Source organism: Arvicola amphibius, chromosome 15, assembly GCF_903992535.2.
Source record: "Arvicola amphibius chromosome 15, mArvAmp1.2, whole genome shotgun sequence".
In the NCBI taxonomy this organism is placed as follows: Eukaryota; Metazoa; Chordata; class Mammalia; order Rodentia; family Cricetidae; genus Arvicola; species Arvicola amphibius.
This window is the reverse complement of record NC_052061.1, coordinates 11304979-11323207: the sequence shown is the minus strand read 5'-3', so window position 1 is coordinate 11323207 and position 18229 is coordinate 11304979. Positions and strand designations below refer to the sequence as shown.

The 18229-nt window shown below is 42.5% G+C and overlaps 1 protein-coding gene across 1 annotated transcript in view; it reads left to right on the top strand.

Annotated features, from left to right (window-relative positions):
- Positions 1-4613, top strand: part of Heatr3 (HEAT repeat containing 3) — a 41412-nt gene extending 36799 nt beyond the window's left edge. Inside the window, exons 14-15 of the mRNA XM_038313051.1 lie at positions 205-381; positions 3560-4613. Of these exons, the coding sequence (XP_038168979.1) occupies positions 205-381; positions 3560-3682 (300 nt within the window). The 3' untranslated portion in view covers positions 3683-4613. The remainder of the gene's footprint in view (positions 1-204; positions 382-3559) is intronic.
- Positions 4614-18229: the final 13616 nt, after the last annotated feature.

The following is an 18229-nucleotide window of genomic DNA, read 5'->3' as shown; positions in this document are numbered from 1 at the left end:
TTTATGGACCTTGGTTCACTTTATTTGGTAATATAAACTATAGCACATTTAGCTTATCTTGATATTATGTTTGGTATATTCATAGCTGTGTGTGATATGTTCACACTTTATTTCAATTTAAGTAGAATGCAGGAGCTGTTGACACATTTATTAGTGCTCATACTAGAAACTGACCCTTCATTATCCTGTGTTTGATTTTTGTAGACCATTGGGTGCTTTCTATTGGAAGTTGCCACCAAAGACCCTTCCCTCGTGGTAACAGGAGAGGCTTTGGATGCCCTCTTTGACGTTTTTGCAGATGGTGAAGAAGCAGAAAAGGCCTCAGTTCAAATTAAATTGTTATCATCTTTGAAAGAATTCCAGCCAGTCTTCAAGATGAAGGTTTGTAGTTGCTTTCTTTATAAATGCTCATGTCTGGGGAAAAGGGTCATGCATCTTAGAGGGTGCTTGAGTAATTCCTGTTAAGTCTTGGTGATTAACCTAGCACTTCCTGTCCAGAGCATGCAGTGAAGTGCTTGTTTGGTTGCGTCGTGGTTCCACAGAGTGGTGCTGGGTTGTGGTAATTTGAATCCAGAGTGGCATCTTGACACATGCTTCATGACAGTAACAGCTTTCTTATACAGAAATACTGTCTGTAGCTTAAAAGGCACTTTTGTATACTTTTAAGCTTGTTTTATAGGTGTAATGTACTGTATGTTGGCTTCATCGTTGTGGGTATTTTCCTTGGGGAAAGAAGGCATCTTTAGGGTGTTCTGTCCTGGGAAGCAAAGCTGCCACTCTATTAGCTGGATAGGAGAGTAGCCAAGAACTTTGTTTTGATTTGTTGATTTATTTATTTATTTATTTTGGTGCTGGGGTTTGAACACGGGGCCTGTGCTGTCCATGTGTCTACCCAATTTATACCTAGCACCTAAGAAATAGGAACAAACTTGAATCTTTCCATTTTAGAGGACTTTTTGTTTGTTTTCTTTTGTTCCTGTACATCTTTCTTTTAGGCCAGCATTCTACCACTGAGTTATTTCTTTCTTTTGAGATATATTTATTCTTATATGGATGTTTTTGCCTGCACATATGTCTGTATAGCATGTGTGTGCAGTGCTCATGAAAGCCAGAGGATGGTGTCAGATCCCCTGGAACTGGATACCAGGTGTTATGAATTGAGTCAGTGCCTTTTAATCTCTGGGCCATTTCCCTGACCCCACTGGGCCGTGTTTTTTTTAGCAGAGACAAATGTACCTGGGGTTTATTTCTTCCTTTGCTGTCCAGAAAAAATAGCATAACATAATCATATTTCTGCTTTTTTGTGTTTTTGCCTAATTCTTTAAAAGATCTGTTTTCATGCCAGTACATAGTGTCTACATTGTTCATAAAAAGCCCTTTAGATTTCTGCAGAAGGAGCCTTTGAGGTAAGGAGAACAATGTTTACCCCATTTCTGCTGCCAGCAAAGCAGATTAGGCAAAGTCATCAAACCCTCCAGACGGATGTGGTGCCAGCCTCTAATCCCAGAACTTGGAGGTGAATCATGAGTCCCAGGCCAGCCTGGACTGCACAATAAGATCCTGTCTCAAAAGATAAATGAATGAGGGTTGGAAATGTCGCTCATGGTAGCATGTGTTTTAGCATTCTTGAGACCCTAGGTTTAATTCTCAGTATTAAAGTAGAACAACACCAGAACTCTGAAGCAGCAGTGCTCTATAGCTCCTGTAAACTCTGAACTGTGAAAGCACCCTGGGTTTTGGAAGCTGTTGATGGCATTGGCTTACCTGTTTAGTATGCGTTGCTATAGTGATAATGTCTCACGATAGGTTTTTGTTTTGTCTTGTTTTGTTTTTTGGTTTGTATTACCTGTAGATACTTAACCTACAGTTTTAAAGTGAAGCTCATTTGTGTAAAATAGAGGCATCAGAGACCTCAAGTTCCATTTGGATACAACTCCATGTGGTAGACTAAACAATTTGTCTAAAGTGCCGGGTAGTGGTGGCGCACGCCTTTAATCCCAGCACTCAGGAGGCAGAGGCAGGCGGATCTCTGTGAGTTCGAGGCCATCCTGGTCCATAAGAGCTAGTGCTAGGACAGGCTCCAAAATTACACAGAGAAACCCTGTCTCAGAAAACAAAACAAAACAAACAAACAAAAAAGGAATTTGTCTAAAGCTATGCTATCTCAAAGGTATTACCTCACGGCATTACCTCTTGTCTTGTTCCATATGTGGATTTTTAGCCCTCGACTCCTGGCCTGTGAATCAGAAAGTTAATAAGGGTACCAGTAGGAGCCCTACCAGCCCATGCTGTGGGAAATCTTACAGGTGCTGTACTAAAACTTGAAAGCTGGTGCTTAAGACTAGAGATGAGGGCCGGAGAGATGGTCCCTGTTAAGAGCACTGGCTGCTCTTCCAGAGGACTTGGGTTCTGTTCTCAGCACCCACATGGTTACTTAGCTGTAATTCCAGTTCCAGGGTATCTAACACCCTCTTCTGGCCTCTATGGGCACTGCAGACATATGATGCACAGACATTTATGCACACAAAATGTCCATACATATAAAATAAAGGAGCTGGAGAGATGGCTTAGTGACTTACTGCTTTTGTAGAGACCCAGCTTTGACTCCCTCCATCCACATGATGGTTCACAACTGTCTTAACTCCAGTGCCAGGAGATTCGTTGTCTTATTCTGACCTCCATGGGTACCAGGCACTCATGTGGTACACATAACATACATACAAGCAGAATGGTCATACAAATAAATTTTTTTATACTTTTTAAAAAGATTGGGGTGAGTTATGATTTTAAAAAGATTAGGGTGAGTTATGATCTGCATTCCATAAATTTCAATCTTTTTATCTATGGCTCTCATTTCTGTAACTTCTTTTTCCCTTTTGGTGTTTTGTTTTTGTTCAGATAGGATCTCTCTGTAACTTTGGCTGTCCTAGAACTCACTATTTAGATCAGACTCACAGAGATCCCTCTGCCACCACCTCCAGAGTATTGGGATCAAAGGCGTGCAATTGACTTGTAGCTATAATTTTAATGTGTGCGTTCAGGTTGGGGGATGGTTTTGTGGTTGGAGTTCTTATCATGCAATGGTGGAAACCAGGTCAGTATTACCCACCAACATGCTGCGTGAAATCCCAGCCTGAGAAGATAGAGCCAGATGATCCCAGGAGCACGCTGGCTGGTGAGTCTAGCTGAATCATCAAACTCTGGGTCTGACTGAGAGATTGCCTCAGTGAAAATGGAAAAAAAAGAGAGAGCATGTTTTCATTTTTCTTGTCTTCACGTACTGTATTCTATTTAATCTCAAAGTAAAACGTTATATTTGCTTATAAAATAGTTACTTGAAGCCAGGCAGTGGTGGCACACTCCTTTAATCCCAGCACTTAGAAGAAGAGGCAGGTGGATCTCTGTTTTCAAGGCCAGCCTGGTCTACAGAGTGAGTTCCAGGACAGGCGCCAAAACTACACAGAAAAACCCTATCTCGAATAACCATTTAAAAAAAAAGTTATTTTGTTTAAACGATAACAAATTAGATGACATAATCTCATTCTGTCTCTCTTATCAGATACGAAAAGAGGGCAGGGGCAAATACAGTCCAGATCAGCTGTGTGTTCTTGACAACGTGAAGATGAACTTGAGACGGTTTGTTGCTTACCAGGAGACTGTTGAGAAAAGACTGACTTCTTAAACCATCAGGAGGAGCAGAGCTGGGGTTGGCTCAGCAGCCGCAGGCCTGGCTGACATGCACGCTTTTCTCAAAACCCAAAGCTCTTTTGAGAAAATAGAGCGAGAGCGAGTCTGCTTCTCCCAGCGGATTTAACTCTAAGAATACTAAAGGGTTTCCTTTGAATGTACATGCTTCCAAAAGCCTCTTGTTTCTTTTTTGAGACGGTTCTCCCTAGGTAGCCCTGCTTGACCAAGAATTTGCAGGGGTCTACTCCCCTCAGTTTCCTAATTGCTAGGATTTAAAGCATTCAGCACACCTGGCCCACAAAGGCTATTTTTTATAAAGCCTCTGTTTTGTATAATAGTTTGAAGTTGAGAACCTGCAGGAAATGTGTGCTATGACCAGAAATCTCTGGCCTTCTGTTCCATTTCCAGCATATTTTAGCCACTGAAATGAGGAGTGGAAACGCACCACAATCTCAGGTGGTCCTGTGTTTTCCTGCTCGGTGCTAAGGCAGCATTCAGGACCTTGCTGCTGCTAGGCAAGCACTAACTACACCCCAGCCTGCAAGTGGTTCTTAATTACTTTGTGGGCGGGCAGTGAAGAGACTTTAGACAATTATGTCCTTGGACTTCGTAAGAAAAGAAATTAAGGCATTTTATTTGGATGTTCTTTAAAGCCAGTGTCATTTTATATTAACTAAATTTTAACTGAAATATGAATATAAGCTTTATAAAATAGTTTGATATCAAGTACTGTATATCTATTATGACTCTTGTGAAGTAAATGACTTGAATTTGTCAAGCTCAGATAATGAGCTAATGAGGGGGTTGTACTCTGTTCAGGGGTTCTGAGCAATTCTGTATAACTGCTCAAAACCCCATCTTAATTTGATATAGAATCAGAATTAGTAAAAAAAAAAAAAAAAAAAAAAAAAAGCTGGGCGTGGTGGCACATGCCTTTAATCCCAGCACTCGGAAGACAGAGGCAGGTTTATTTTCGAGTTCAAGGCTAGCCTGGTTTACAGAAGGAGTAGACAGGACAGCCAGGGCTACATAGAGAAACCCTATCTCAAAAGAAAGAAAGAAAAGAAAAGAATTAGTAGAAAATATTTTTGAATAAATAACTTTTAACTGGATATTTTGTGTTCTACAGTTATTCTTTGTAACCCTAAGTATACACATTCTTGGGCAGTTTGCTTCACATCAGAGCTTACAAAAGGATAACAGCATGACTTTCTGGTACCACCTCTCATTATCCTTGAAAATAGCACTCAAGCTGGGCCTTATCCCTGGTCTGCTCCCATCCGTCTATCTGCCTGATCAGAATGTCCAGCAGCAAATCTCAGTTGCAGTGATGTAGGCTGTAATTTCCCCTAGTTGTGTAGCTGCATGAATCACCTTCTAGTATTGCATTTTGTGTGTGCTTTGGCCCGATAAGCAGTATTTCCTGTCTAGTAGAGGTTGTTGGAAAGCCATGATTATTTATCAGCGCTGAGGAGTCACTGAGTTCATGAGAGTCTGCCATACACAACAGTCTTATACATAGAGTTTGTGGCTGTGTGTGCTTTATGATTGCTGCAGACAGGTCTTTGGCCCAGATTTTTTATAGCATGTGTTTGTCAAAAGGACTCCCTCCCCTCAGTGAGTTTTACATGTGAGTTCAAGGCTAAAGAGTTAAGTTCAAGATGAGTTTCAGAGATCTGGCTCATCTGTTTGTCATACCCCTTTCAAAGAGAAGAGGGTTTCCGATTCTATCCTTCCCATGCTCTGTTCTTGGAACAGAGTCGACAGTCAAGCACAGGGCACACAGAGGTATTTGAATGAGTGAGTGTCGTGAATTTATTTTACTGAGCTGTAAGGCAGCACAGTGCAAGGTGAGGTGTTGTATATATTGAAAAACCCAGGCTCTGACGGGTGGTTCAGCTCTGTAGCAACAGGGAAATGGAGAAGTCCTGAATACACTCCCCGGTTGTAGAGCAAATTCTGGAAGTTCCAAGGATAGCTAAAGCAAAACAGAGAAATTATCTTAAAAAAAAAAAAAGACAAAATCTAAAATCGTTCACCAGAACTACAAACTTGTTTAAGTGTTGGAGTATAAAGCCATACAAGATTTTTTATTAGAAGATTGTTTTTTCTTTTTAGATAGAATCTCATTTAGCCCAGGCTAGCCTCAAATGTATTATGAATTGTGATCTGAAATCATGTCCCCTGCTGAGCCATCTCTAGCACTGGTTTTAGGATTTTAAAGAGTCTTCCAGGCTGGAGAGATGGCTCAGCGGTTAAGAGCATTGCCTGCTCTTCCAGAGGTCCTGAGTTCAATTCCCAGCAGCCACATGGTGGCTCACAATCATCTGTAATGAGGTCTGGTGCCTTCTTCTGGCCTGCAGGCATACATGAACACAGAATATTATATATATAATAAATGAATAAATTTTTTAAAAAGAGTCTTCCAAAGCCAGGTGGTGGTGACACATGCCTTTAACCCCAACACTCAGGAGGCAGAGGCAGGTGGATCTCCGAGTTCAAGGCCAGACTAGTCTATGGAGTGAGCTCCAGGACAGCCAAAGTTAGCCAAGAGAACCCCTGTATTGCTGTCTTGGAAAACCATAAATAAATGAATAAATTAATAAGGCTAACCAAGAAAAACCCTGTCTTGAAAAACCATAAATAGGTAGGTAGGTAAGTAGGTAGGTAGATAAGGTTAAATACATAATGATACCTGGCCAGTCTGGTCAGCATAGTGAAGCCCCAGTTCAAAAACAAACAAAACCCCCACCCAGCTGGATATGGTGGTACATACCTATAAATAACCTCAGACTTTGGAGGCTGAGACAAAAGGACTGCCAAGAGTTTGAGGTCAGCCAAAGCTACATAGCAAGACTTTGCCTCAAAACAAAACCCACAAATGATTTGAAGAAATAGAGCTATTAGAAAAGAAAAAGAATGCCTTCAGTTGGTGTTGCTATAGATGCAGAGTCCAGGGAGGCACTCAGGAAAGCCACCAAAACCAGTAAGTGCATCTAGTAGGAACACAGAAAACACAGTCACACTACCAGAAATTAGTTTTATTTCATACATTAGCAGTTGTGATTTAAATAAGAATGTCCCATAGACTCATATATTTGATGCTTAGCCACCAGGGAGTGACACTATTTGAAAAGATTAGAAGGACTAAGAGGTGTGGCCTTGTTGGAAGAAGTGTCACTGGGGGTGAACTTTGAGTTTTCAAAAGCCCATGCCACGCCCAAAGTCTCTCTGCCTATGGATCAGGATGTAATTCTCAGCTACTTCTCCAGTATCTGCTCTCATGCCACCATGCTCCCTAAATGATGATAATGGACTAAACCTCTGAAACTAAGCCACCCCCAGTTAAACTTATTCTCATAAATTACCTTTGCCATGATGTACCTTCACAGCAATAGAACAGCGTTTAAGACAGCAACGATCTATCCTAAAAGGAAATTACTGTTATGATAATAATTATGCTTCAGTCACACCCAAAAGTATATGTAGAAGTAAAATCATAGTTGATATGCAATATCTGTATATTAGAATCTACATTCCAAAGGTGACCACGGAACAATGTGGTAATGGACTGGTATCAGCAAGCCTCCCATCACACCAGCCCGGCTACTCCAGAATGCTTCCAATACCTCTGCCTCTAATTCCCTATGAACACAATTGGGTTTTTGAGGTGTTAATAAGTATTTTGTTTTGTTTTGTTGAAACAGGGTTTCCCTGTGTAGCCCAGGCTGTCCTGGAATCCACATAGATCCACCTGCCTCTAACTTCTGAGTGCTGGGACTAACGGCATATACCACCATGCCTTGCTTAATAAATATTTTATTAATTTATTATGAAGTGGATAGGTGCATACATGGAGGTCAAAAGACAAGTTCCAGCCAGGCAGTAGTGGTGTATGCCTTTAATCCCAGCACTTGGGAGGCAGAGGCAGACAGATCTCTGTGAGTTTGAGGCCAGCCTGGTCTACAAGAGCTAGTTCCAGGTCCCAAGCTATAGAGAAACCCTGTCTCGATAACCCCCCCCCCCCAAAAAAAAATCAAGTTCCAAGAGTCTGATTACCTCCACTGTGGATTGGGATTTGAACTCAGGTCATCAGAAATGCACAGTATGATATTTTGAATGAGATGCTTCCCAAAAGTCTTAGGCATTTGATTATTTAGTCTTAGTTGGAGGTATTCTGAGGGGAGGCATAGGAGGTGTGGCTGTCTTAGGGTTCCTGTTGCTGTGAAGAAACACCATGACCATGGCAACTCTTATAAAGGAAACATTTCTTTGGGGTGGCTTAGTTTCAGAGGTTTAGTCATGGTGCAACATGATGGCATGCAGGCGACATGGTGCTGGAGAAGGAGCTACGTCCTAAAGGCAAGATGAACTAGTCTGAAATATTGCATGTGGCTTGAACATATATTGTAGTGAGGAGCGAGCAGGCCTGCTTTTAGTCCCGCCCGGCTCACGCATGGCTAGCTTTACACCTGAAATAATTACACGGAAACTGTATTCATTTAATACTGCCTGGCCCATTAGTTCCAGCCTCTTATTAGTTAATTCTCACATCTTGCTTTAACCCATATTTAGTAATGTGTGTAGCACCACGAGGTGGTGTCTTACCGGGAAAGATTCAGCATGTCTGACCTGGTGGCTGACTCCATGGCGTCTGTCTCAGAGAGGAGAGGCATGGCGTCTGACTAACTTCCCAGCATTCTGTTCTGTCTACCCCACCCACCTAAGGGCTGGCCTGTCAAATGGGCCAAGGCAGTTTCTTTTTTTTTTTTTTAATATTTATTTATTATGTATACAATATTCTGTTTGTTTGTATGACCGCAGGCCAGAAGAGGGCACCAGACCCCATTACAGATGGTTGTGAGCCACCATGTGGTTGACTGGGAATTGAACTCAAGACCTTTGGAAGAGCAGACAATACTCTTAACCTCTGAGCTATCTCTCCAGCCCCGGCAGTTTCTTTATTAACCAATGAAATCAACTCAAACAGAAGACCCTCCCACATCAATATATGAGACCTCAAAGTCCACTCACAGTGACACACTTCCTCCAATGTAGTTGGAGGCTGCTCATTCATTTCCCGACTGCCCAGACCCGAAAATCATTGCACAGAAACTGTATTATGACAACACTGCTTGGCCTATTAGCTCACGCTTATTATTGGCTAGTTTTTATATCTTAACCCATTTCTATTAGTCTGTGTATTGCCGTGGTTGTGGCCTACTGGTAAGGCTCCCTCAGGTGTCCAGTGTCTGTCTCCTGTGGTGGCTACATGGCTTCTTCCTGACTCTGCTTACTCTATCGCTATATCTCTTCCAGCCTGACTATATTCTGCCCTGTTGTAGGCCCAAGCAGCTTCTTTATTCACCAATGGCAATAAAACATATTCACAGCATACAGAAGGGGATCCCACATCATTCCAACAAGACCATATCTATTCCAACAAAGCCACACCTCCATATAGTGCCACCCTGTGTGCTTAATGCGACCAATTACTTTCAGACTACCACAGTGGCCTTGGTAGAGGAGGTGTGTCATTGTGAGCAAGCTTCAAATTTTCAAAAGCCACATAGCATTCCCAGTTAGCTCTCTCTGCTTGCATTTCACATGTGAGCTTTCAGCTTTTAGCCCCAGACATCACATCTGTCTCCTGCTGCCCCCACCATTATAGACCCTAACCCTCTGAAACTATAAGCCCAAAAGAAACAATTTGTTAAGTTGCCTTGTCAAGGTGTTTTATCCCAGAATAGGAAACTAAGTAATGTTATGTAGTTCATTTTACCTACTAAGCCATCAGCTGGTCAAAATGAAAAGAGTAAGTGACTGCGGAGTGCCCAGGCAAGGGCACGTCTACACTGCAGCACCTACACCTAAGGCTCAGAGAAAGTCAAAGGAGAGAGTTGGCAAGACTGTGTCGTATAGATATGACAGGGATGCCACACTCATGAAATCAACAAATATGGTTGCCTGAATAAGACCTACATAATGGCAACACCGTTGACATGCCAGTGTGGGTGGAGGAACACAGCCCTACCTAGAAGAAGAGCTATAAGCAATCTGTGGCTGCTGGGAAATGTGTTTTCTCCAGGGACAAACCTTCTGGGGTTATTCAGTACCAAGTGGTGAGCCCTAAACTCATGTACAGTAGCAACACTAAACAACTCAGCAGATTATACACACATACACACAATAGGGTGTGAATTTGAGAGGGAATTAAGGGAACGTGGGAAGAATTGAAGCGGGGGGAAAAATGGGTGGATATAATTTAAATAGTTCTCATATGAAATACTAAACCAAATTTATTTTTGAGATAGTTTCTCTGTGTAGCCTTGGCTGTCCTGGAACTTACTCTGTAGACCAGGCTGGCCTCGGTACTAAAGGCATGTGCTGCCACTTCCCAGCTAATACCAATTGTTTTATTTAAGAAAATTCATTTTTCACAGGCTAGTGATAAGGCTCAGTGGGTGGGGATGTTTGCTGTTTGGTGGTGTAAACTTAACCCCCATAACCCATGATGGAGAGAGAACTGGCTCCCAAAGGTTGTCCTCTGGCCTCCACAAACACGACCTTTCCAGGTGCACACTCAAACATGTCACACACACACACACACACACACACATAATAATCTTTTTTTTTTAAGTCCTCTGTCTTAAGAATCCCATAAGAAGCTGGGCGGTAGTGGTGCATTCCTTTAATCCCGGCACTCAAGAGACAGAAACAAGCAGATCTCTGTAAGTTTGAGGCCAGCCTGGTCTACAGAGCAAGTTCCAGGACAGGCTCCAAAGCTACAGAGAAACCCTGTCTCAAAAAACAAAAACAGGCAAAAAGAATCCCATTCCCATAACACTTCAACATGTCAATCCCAAGAAGCAAGCAGTAAATGGTTCTCTTAAAGCTCTTGAGGCTTGACACACAAAACCCCTGTCAATTCACTATTCAACTACCACCAAGAAGAGTGAAAATGGCACAGGAAAGAAGAAAAAGAAAAAATTAAAAAGGACAGAGACAGCGGCTCCACACTGGGATTAACCTAGGAGGAAAACGGAAACCGGGAGCTCACGGTGAATGGAAGCGGGGCCCGTGCCGAAGCTCCGGTCCTCAGTGCTGGCTCAGGAAGAACCACAGAAGCGCTTGGTTTTCCTAAGAAAGACGAGGGCACTACTGACTCATCCCAGGAACCGTTGCCAAAGAAAAAAGGACTGCATGTGGAAGCTGCTGCCCTCTTGATCTCAGTGATGTTCTTTTTAATGAGTTAGAGACCAAATAAAGAACTACAGACTCTGTTTCTAAGGTTTTTGTCCCTGCAACAAAAAACTCATCGCTCCTTTTTCATGCTTTGAAAAGTGTGGTGTCAATGCAGCAAGCACAACTCAGGTCCAAGATCCCACACATAATTTCTTCATCATCATTATTTTGTTTTATATATATGGGTATTTTGTCTGCGTGTGTGTGTGTGTGTGTGTGTGTGTGCGCGCGCGCATGTGCCACATGTATGCCTAATGCCTTCAGAGGCCAGAAGAAGTCACCAATCCCCTGAAGCTGGAGTTGCAGACAATGTGAGTCACCATGTAGGTACTGGGAATAGAACCTGGGTCCTCTGGAGGAACAATCAATGCTGTCAACTGCTGAGCCAAACTCCCAGCCCAATCCACACATCCTGAAGAACCCATGTGTTTTAGAAAAGGGGGACATTATCAACTGATCAGAATAGCTTCTAAGTGCTTGGCTGGAACCTCCAGCTCACTCTTGCTTGATCCAGAAAGCCCCATTCCTCTCTCTCCAAACTCTACACTCTCAGAAAATCTCCAACAAAGAAAAGGCTCCAAAAAGCCCAGTGCCCAGATCTGCATTCTTGGCAGCTGCAGCACCTTCCCTGAGGTCACCAGCAGCCCAAGACCCTGCCCAAAGCAGTCAGCTTTTGACCTTACTTGGGCACAAACTCAGAATGTGGAGGACACATCACCCCTTGCCTACAGGGCATATAAGCTCTCTGCTTTAATTTGGGCATGTGACTTCTCCAACCAACCAGGGGCTGGAAGCTCTAACACAGGAGTTGCTTTGTTCAAATAAATCTGCTCTTTTACTTTTTCGATTTGGCTTCATCTGGCTTTCTTTGTTGGTGGAGAAACCTTTTATCACATTATAGAAAACCTATTTCCAGCCGGGCTGCGGTGGCGCACGCCTTTAATCCCAGCACTCGGGAGGCAGAGGCAGGCAGATCTCTGTGAGTTCGAGACCAGCCTGGTCTACAAGAGCTAGTTCCAGGACAGGCTCCAAAGCTACAGAGAAAGCCTGTCTCGAGAAACAAAAAACAAAAAAGAACAAAAAAAAAAAAAAAAGGAAAAGAAAAGAAAAGAAAACCTATTTCCAGAATCCTCATATAGTCTTATATCCATCTGTAAATCCAGTTCTAGGGGCTCTGATGCCCTTTTAGACTCTGAGGACACCGGGCAGTCATGTGATACACATACCTGCAAGCAGGCAAGCAAAACACACATACACATAAAAGACATAAAGTCTTAGAAAGAGCCCAGTGGTAGTGGTGTATGCCTTTAATCCCAGTACTTTGGAAGGCAGAGGAGGCAGATTTTTGTGAGTTTGAGGCCAGCCTGATCTACAAGAGCTAATTCCAGGCCAGACTCCAAAGCTACAGAAAAACCCTGTCTCAAAAAACAAAAAACAAACAAACACCAAACAAACAAACAAACACACACACAAAAAAACTCTTAGAAAGAATGTAGATCAAGACTGTACTTTTGCCGGGCGGTGGTGGCGCACGCCTTTAATCCCAGCACTCGGGAGGCAGAGGCAGGCGGATCTCTGTGAGTTCGAGGCCAGCCTGGTCTACAAGAGCTAGTTCCAGGACAGGCTCTAAAAAAGCTACAGAGAAACCCTGTCTCGAAAAACCAAAAAAAGAAAAAAGAAAAAAAAAAAAAAGCTATTTCCTTGGGGCTGGAGAGATAGCCCAGTGGTTAAGAGCACTGGCTGCTCTTCCAGAGGACCTGGGTTCAATTCCCAGCACCCATATGGCAGCTCACACCTGTCTGTAACTCTAATTCCAGGAGATCTGATGCCAATGCACATAAAGCTAAATAAATTATTAAAAAAAAAAGACTGTACTTTTGTTTCCATTTCCTGGCCACTCAGAACCGAATAATCACACAGAAAAATTTTAAGTACAACACTGTTTGCCTGATGGCTCAGGCATATTTCTAACTAGCTCTTACATCTTAAATTAACCCTTTTCTATTAGTCTAAATATTGCCACATGGCTGTGGCATTACCTCATTTTCTACATGTCTTGTTTTGTCGGTGGCCAGCTGGCATCTCTCTCCTTTGGCAGCTACATGGCATCTGGATGACTGCCTTCTTTATTCCTGCATTCAGTTTAGTTTTCCCACCTAGCTGTATTCTGCCCTGCCATAGGCTGATGTAGCTTCTTCATTAACCAATGGTAATAAAACATATTCATAGCATACAAAGGGGAAATCCCACATCATCCCTACTTTTCTGTCTAAATAAAAAGGAAGGTTTTAACTTTAACATAGTAAAATTATATAAAACAAAACAGGTATCAAGCAAGAATTATAGTTACAATATCTAGTCTATTTGTATCAAAATTTGTATCTGGTAAAATTAAAGAAAATATTCTATCATCTATTTTATCTTTGTGAGTCTAAAGTTTCATATCTAATTTATCTTTTATCATAACTAAGGAAAGCTGTAACTCTTCATCTCCATCAAAGACCCCAGAAGGATATAATATTACCTAAGTAAACAGGAAGTACATTGTAAGCAACTTCCAAAATTCTAGAACTGACAGAGACATCTCACTGCCTGGACAATCAACCAAAATTCTTCTGTAACATTTGGGCATCCATCTTCAGCCTATAGGCCCATAGTACTTGGCAAACTTTTTCATGAAGCAGGAAATTTGAAAGACTATTTCACCTATATTGGCAGTTTGTCGGTCACTTTCTTCTGTGTCCTGCAGAGTGTCTGGCAGACTCTTTCATGAAGCAGGAACCCTGAAAGACTATCTCACCTTCTTTTGGCAAGTTCAGCAGACATTTTTCTGTGGGTCCTGCATGTCTAGTTTATACAGCATACCATCAAGTAGTTCAGGCAAGAAGTGTTTCTTGCCCAAATGGCTAGCCTTGTTACCTTGAAGGCAAATTCCATAACGAGTTTCTTCAATGCCCATCAACCTCTCTAAAGTAATTAGTGCTACAAGAAGGGAGGACCTTGGTCTTAGCATAGAGTGGGGAACCCTGATGGCTCCTTGGCCTTGAGAGGGAGGGAGGGGAGGTATGGGTGGAGGGGAGGGGAGGGAAGGGGGAGAAGGAGGGGAGAGAAAGGGGAGAAGGAGGGGAGGGAGGGGGGAGGAGGAGGGAAGGAGATGGAAATTTTTAAATATAAAAAAAAATAAACCATGAGGAAAAAAAAAAAAAAAAAAAAAAAAAAAAAAAAAAAAGAAGCAGACATGTCTCACTGTCAAGAAAAGTCTAAGTTCTTAAAACATTTTAAATACCATATTTTATAGGTCTTTAAAGTGTTGAAGGTTATCTAACTGAAATATATCTCTGTAAATCTAAAAGAACCTAATATAATTAAAAGTTTGATTACTATAGATGACTATCTGTAGAAAGGAGCTGCGGGCTATGTTCCTGCCGCCCAGCTCCTGGCCGCCTGGCTAGCTTCTGCCCCGAAATAACAACACACAAATTGTATTCATTAAAACACTGCTTGGCCCATTAGTTTCAGCCTCTTATTGGCTAATTCTCACATCTTGCTTTAACCCTTACGTCCTACATTAACATCTCCATTAGTCTATGTATTGTCACATGGCTGTGGCATTACCTCATTTTCTATATGTCTCATTTCCTCAGTGGCTTGTTGGTTTCTCTGTCCTTTGGCAGCTACATGGTGACTGGCTGACTCTGCCTTCTTTCTCCCTGCATTCAGTTTAGTTTTCCCATCTAGCTATATTCTGCCCTGCCACAGGCCAAAGCAGCTTCTTTATTAACCAATGGTAATAAAACACATTTATAGAATACAGAGGGGAAATGCAATATTTTTATTTATTTGTATGTGAGGGGAAGGCTGAGCTGGGGTTTCTCTGTATAGCCTTGGTTATCCTGGAACTTAATCTCTAGACAAGACTGGCCTCGAACTCACAGAGATTTGCCTGCCTGTCTTTCAAGTGCTGGGATTAAAGGCTTGTGACTCCTCCACCTGGCTGAAAGAGAGTTCTTTTAAGGTCTTATCTCTAGGTGCTTGAAGCTGTTGTCTGGTAACTCCTGCCTTACTGAGGTAGATAGTGACATCATCTTTCTGCAAAGTAAAAATGACCTGCATATCCCACAAATTTTAAGAGCATATTTTGGAGCTTGGAATCTTGTCTTCTCAGTTTGAATTGTCTTTGGAGCTGTGTGCATCCTACATTGTAAAGGATTGCATTAACAAGTGTTTTGCATGTATTGTTATGGTCTTTCTAATGAGGAGAAGCTTCAGCTGCAGGAGGGAAACAGAAAACTATGATGCATGGAAGACACAGAAAAGGGTGCACATGATCTCTAGACCAAATTCTGCAGTTTCCCGGCTTTTCCTTGTAAATTATAATTTCAAAATATTTTCCCATATTGTATTTTGTTTTCATTGTGTTTCTTTTTTTAAGATTTATTTTTATTTATGTATATGAGTACTCTGTCTGCATGGCCCTCTGCCCCGCAAAGAAGGACATTGAATTCCATTATAGATGGTTGTGTGCCATCATGTGGCTGCTGGGAATTGAACTCAGTATCTCTGGAAGAGCAGCCGGCACTCTTAAGTGTTGAGCCATCTCCCAAGCCCGGTGTGTTTCTTCTTAGATAATGGTTTACCTCTTGGTGCTTATGTATCTGAACATATATGGTTATATGATACTCTTGGTTACTACTTTGGCAAAATAAGTGTTGCTATGTGTTAAATTTATTTGTGGGAACTGGAGAGATGGCTCCGTGATTAAGAGCATTGCCCGCTCTTCCAAAGGTTCTGAGTTCAATTCCCAGCAACCACATGGTAGCTCACAACCATCTGTAATGAGGTCTGGTGCCCTTGCATACATAATAAATAAATATTTTTTTAAAAAAGAGAAGAAAAAATTTAATTGTGGCTACTCTTACCCTCCATCCCAAATTTCTTACTTAAAAAGAGAGAACAGATTGGTGTGGTAGTCCATGCCTATCATCCTAGTGATGTCCTCCAGAGGCTCATGTATTTGAACACTTGGTCCCCAGTTGGTGGTGCTGTTTGAGGAGATTATGTAACCTTTAGGAAGTGGAGCCTTGCTGGAGGAAGTACATTCCTCGGGGCAGGCTTTGAGGATTTATTGTCTGGCCCTACTTCCCATTCTCTCTCTCCCTTTCTCTCCTTCCCTTTTTCCTTCCCTCCCTCCCTTCCTCTCTCCTTCCCTCCCTCCCTCCCTCCCTCCCTTTACTACAGCAACAGAAAATTAACTAACTTACACTTAGGAGAGAGGCAAGAGGATCAGGAGTTCAAGGTCATTCTTGGCTGCTGCTTAACAAGTTAAAGACTAGCCTGAATTACATGAGACTTTGTGACCAAAACTAACCAACTAAATAAATAATAAAATAAGATGAAGCCCGGCGGTGGTGGAGCATGCCTTTAATACCCAGCACTTGGGAGACAGAGGCAGGCAGATCCCTGTGAGTTTGAGGCCAGCCTGGTCTACAAGAGCTAGTTCTAAGACAGCTCCAAAGCTACAGAGAAACCCTGTCTCGAAGTAAATAGATAGATAGATAGATAGATAGATAGATAGATAGATAGATAGATAGATAAGTAAATAAGTAAATAAGCAAGCTGGGTGTGTGGCAGCACATACTTCACAAGCCTTCCTTTACTCCAGAGGCAGAAATCGGCAGGTCTCTATGAGTTTGAGACCAGCCTGATCTACATAGCAATTTCCAGGCCAGCCATAGAATGAGATGCTTTCTAAAATAATGGTAGTAAAACTAAAGTCATGAGAAAAAATTGTAAATATTACTGAGACAATTTAAAGAAATCCTAAATAAATAGAGAAATAAATCATTTTGTGATTGGATGATAGTGTTCCCCCCCTCCAGATCTGTCTATATTGGTCTTTTGTGTGCTCACAGTCTAGACAAGCACTCGACCACTGGACTATACTCCAGCCCCTGAATGAATTTATAGGTGAAACGCAGTCTCGGTTGTTGAAACTGAGAGATGCATTTCCAGATTTACATAGAAAAGCAAAGAACATGAATATCTGAAATGCAAACCCAGACAAGAGGGTGCAAACCTGTAATCCCAGCTCTTGGGAGGTGGAGGGAGTAGGACTAGGTCAAGGTCAGGCTGCAAGGTGGCTCAGGGAGTGGAGGTGTGCTTTCCTGGAGACCTGGATGTGACCCCCTAGCACCAGGAGAGTAGTAGACAGCAGACTCTTGCAAGCTTCTCTCTGACTCACTCATGCATGTCAGCATGTGCACCCTAGCTCCCACTGAATAAATAAATCCATGTCTTTTTTTTTTGTTTGTTTATTTTGAGGCAAGATTTCTCTGTAGCTTTGGAGCCTGTCCTGGAACTAGCTCTTGTAGACCAGGCTGGCCTCAAATTCACAGAGATCCACCTGCCTCTGCCTCCCTGCCTCCCGAGTGCTGGAATTAAAGGCATGCGCCACCACCGCCCGGCTCGGCCTCACATTTTAAAAAAATGTTCGAGAAACTGTTTGGACTGTGTGTTACTTAGAAAGGTTCATAGGGCACATTTGAACCACTAACATATTGAGAGGAAGGAAGTTTTTTTTTTGTTGTTGTTGTTTGGGTTTTTTGGGGTTTTTTTTTTGTTTTTTGTTTTGTTTTGTTTTTGAGACAGGGTCTCTGTGTAACAGCCCTTGCCATCCTGAAACTCAACTTTGTAGACCAGGCTGGCCGCCTCAAACTCATACAGATCCTCCTGGGCCTCCCAAATGTGGGAAGATTAAGGAAGGATGGGGGCAGAGCCTTGAAGAAATCTACAGTTTAAGGGTTTGGCGGGAGGCCCTTGAAGGAAACAGTGACAACAGGAGAGGAAGCATCCACTCAGCAACAAAGCAAGGGAATATTCTCAGAGGTGGAAGGGACCAATAATGTGAGAATGTCCCCCAAAGTCCACATGCTGACAAGATGATCCCAGCCATAGCACTGTGGGAGGAGGTAGAACCCATGAGATGGGTCCTAGGGGGAGTAAGGCCTAGGGGTACTGACCTCTGAGGGGATGTTGGGGGCCTGCTTTCTTGTCTTTCCTTTCCAATTCTTGGTCCCCATGATGTGTGTGGCTCTGCTCCAGGATGCTTTCCCTGCATGATGTTCTACCTTACAGAGGAGCAAGGGAGCCACCACACTTTGGGCTGAATGTCTAAGGCCGTGCCCCGGAATAAACTGTCCCTCATTCAGCTGATTGCTGTAGGTATTTTGTCAGTGGCAGAAAATAACACAGCGCAAAGTGTAGGCTAATGTTGGGAGGAGAGATGGGAAGTCTCTAT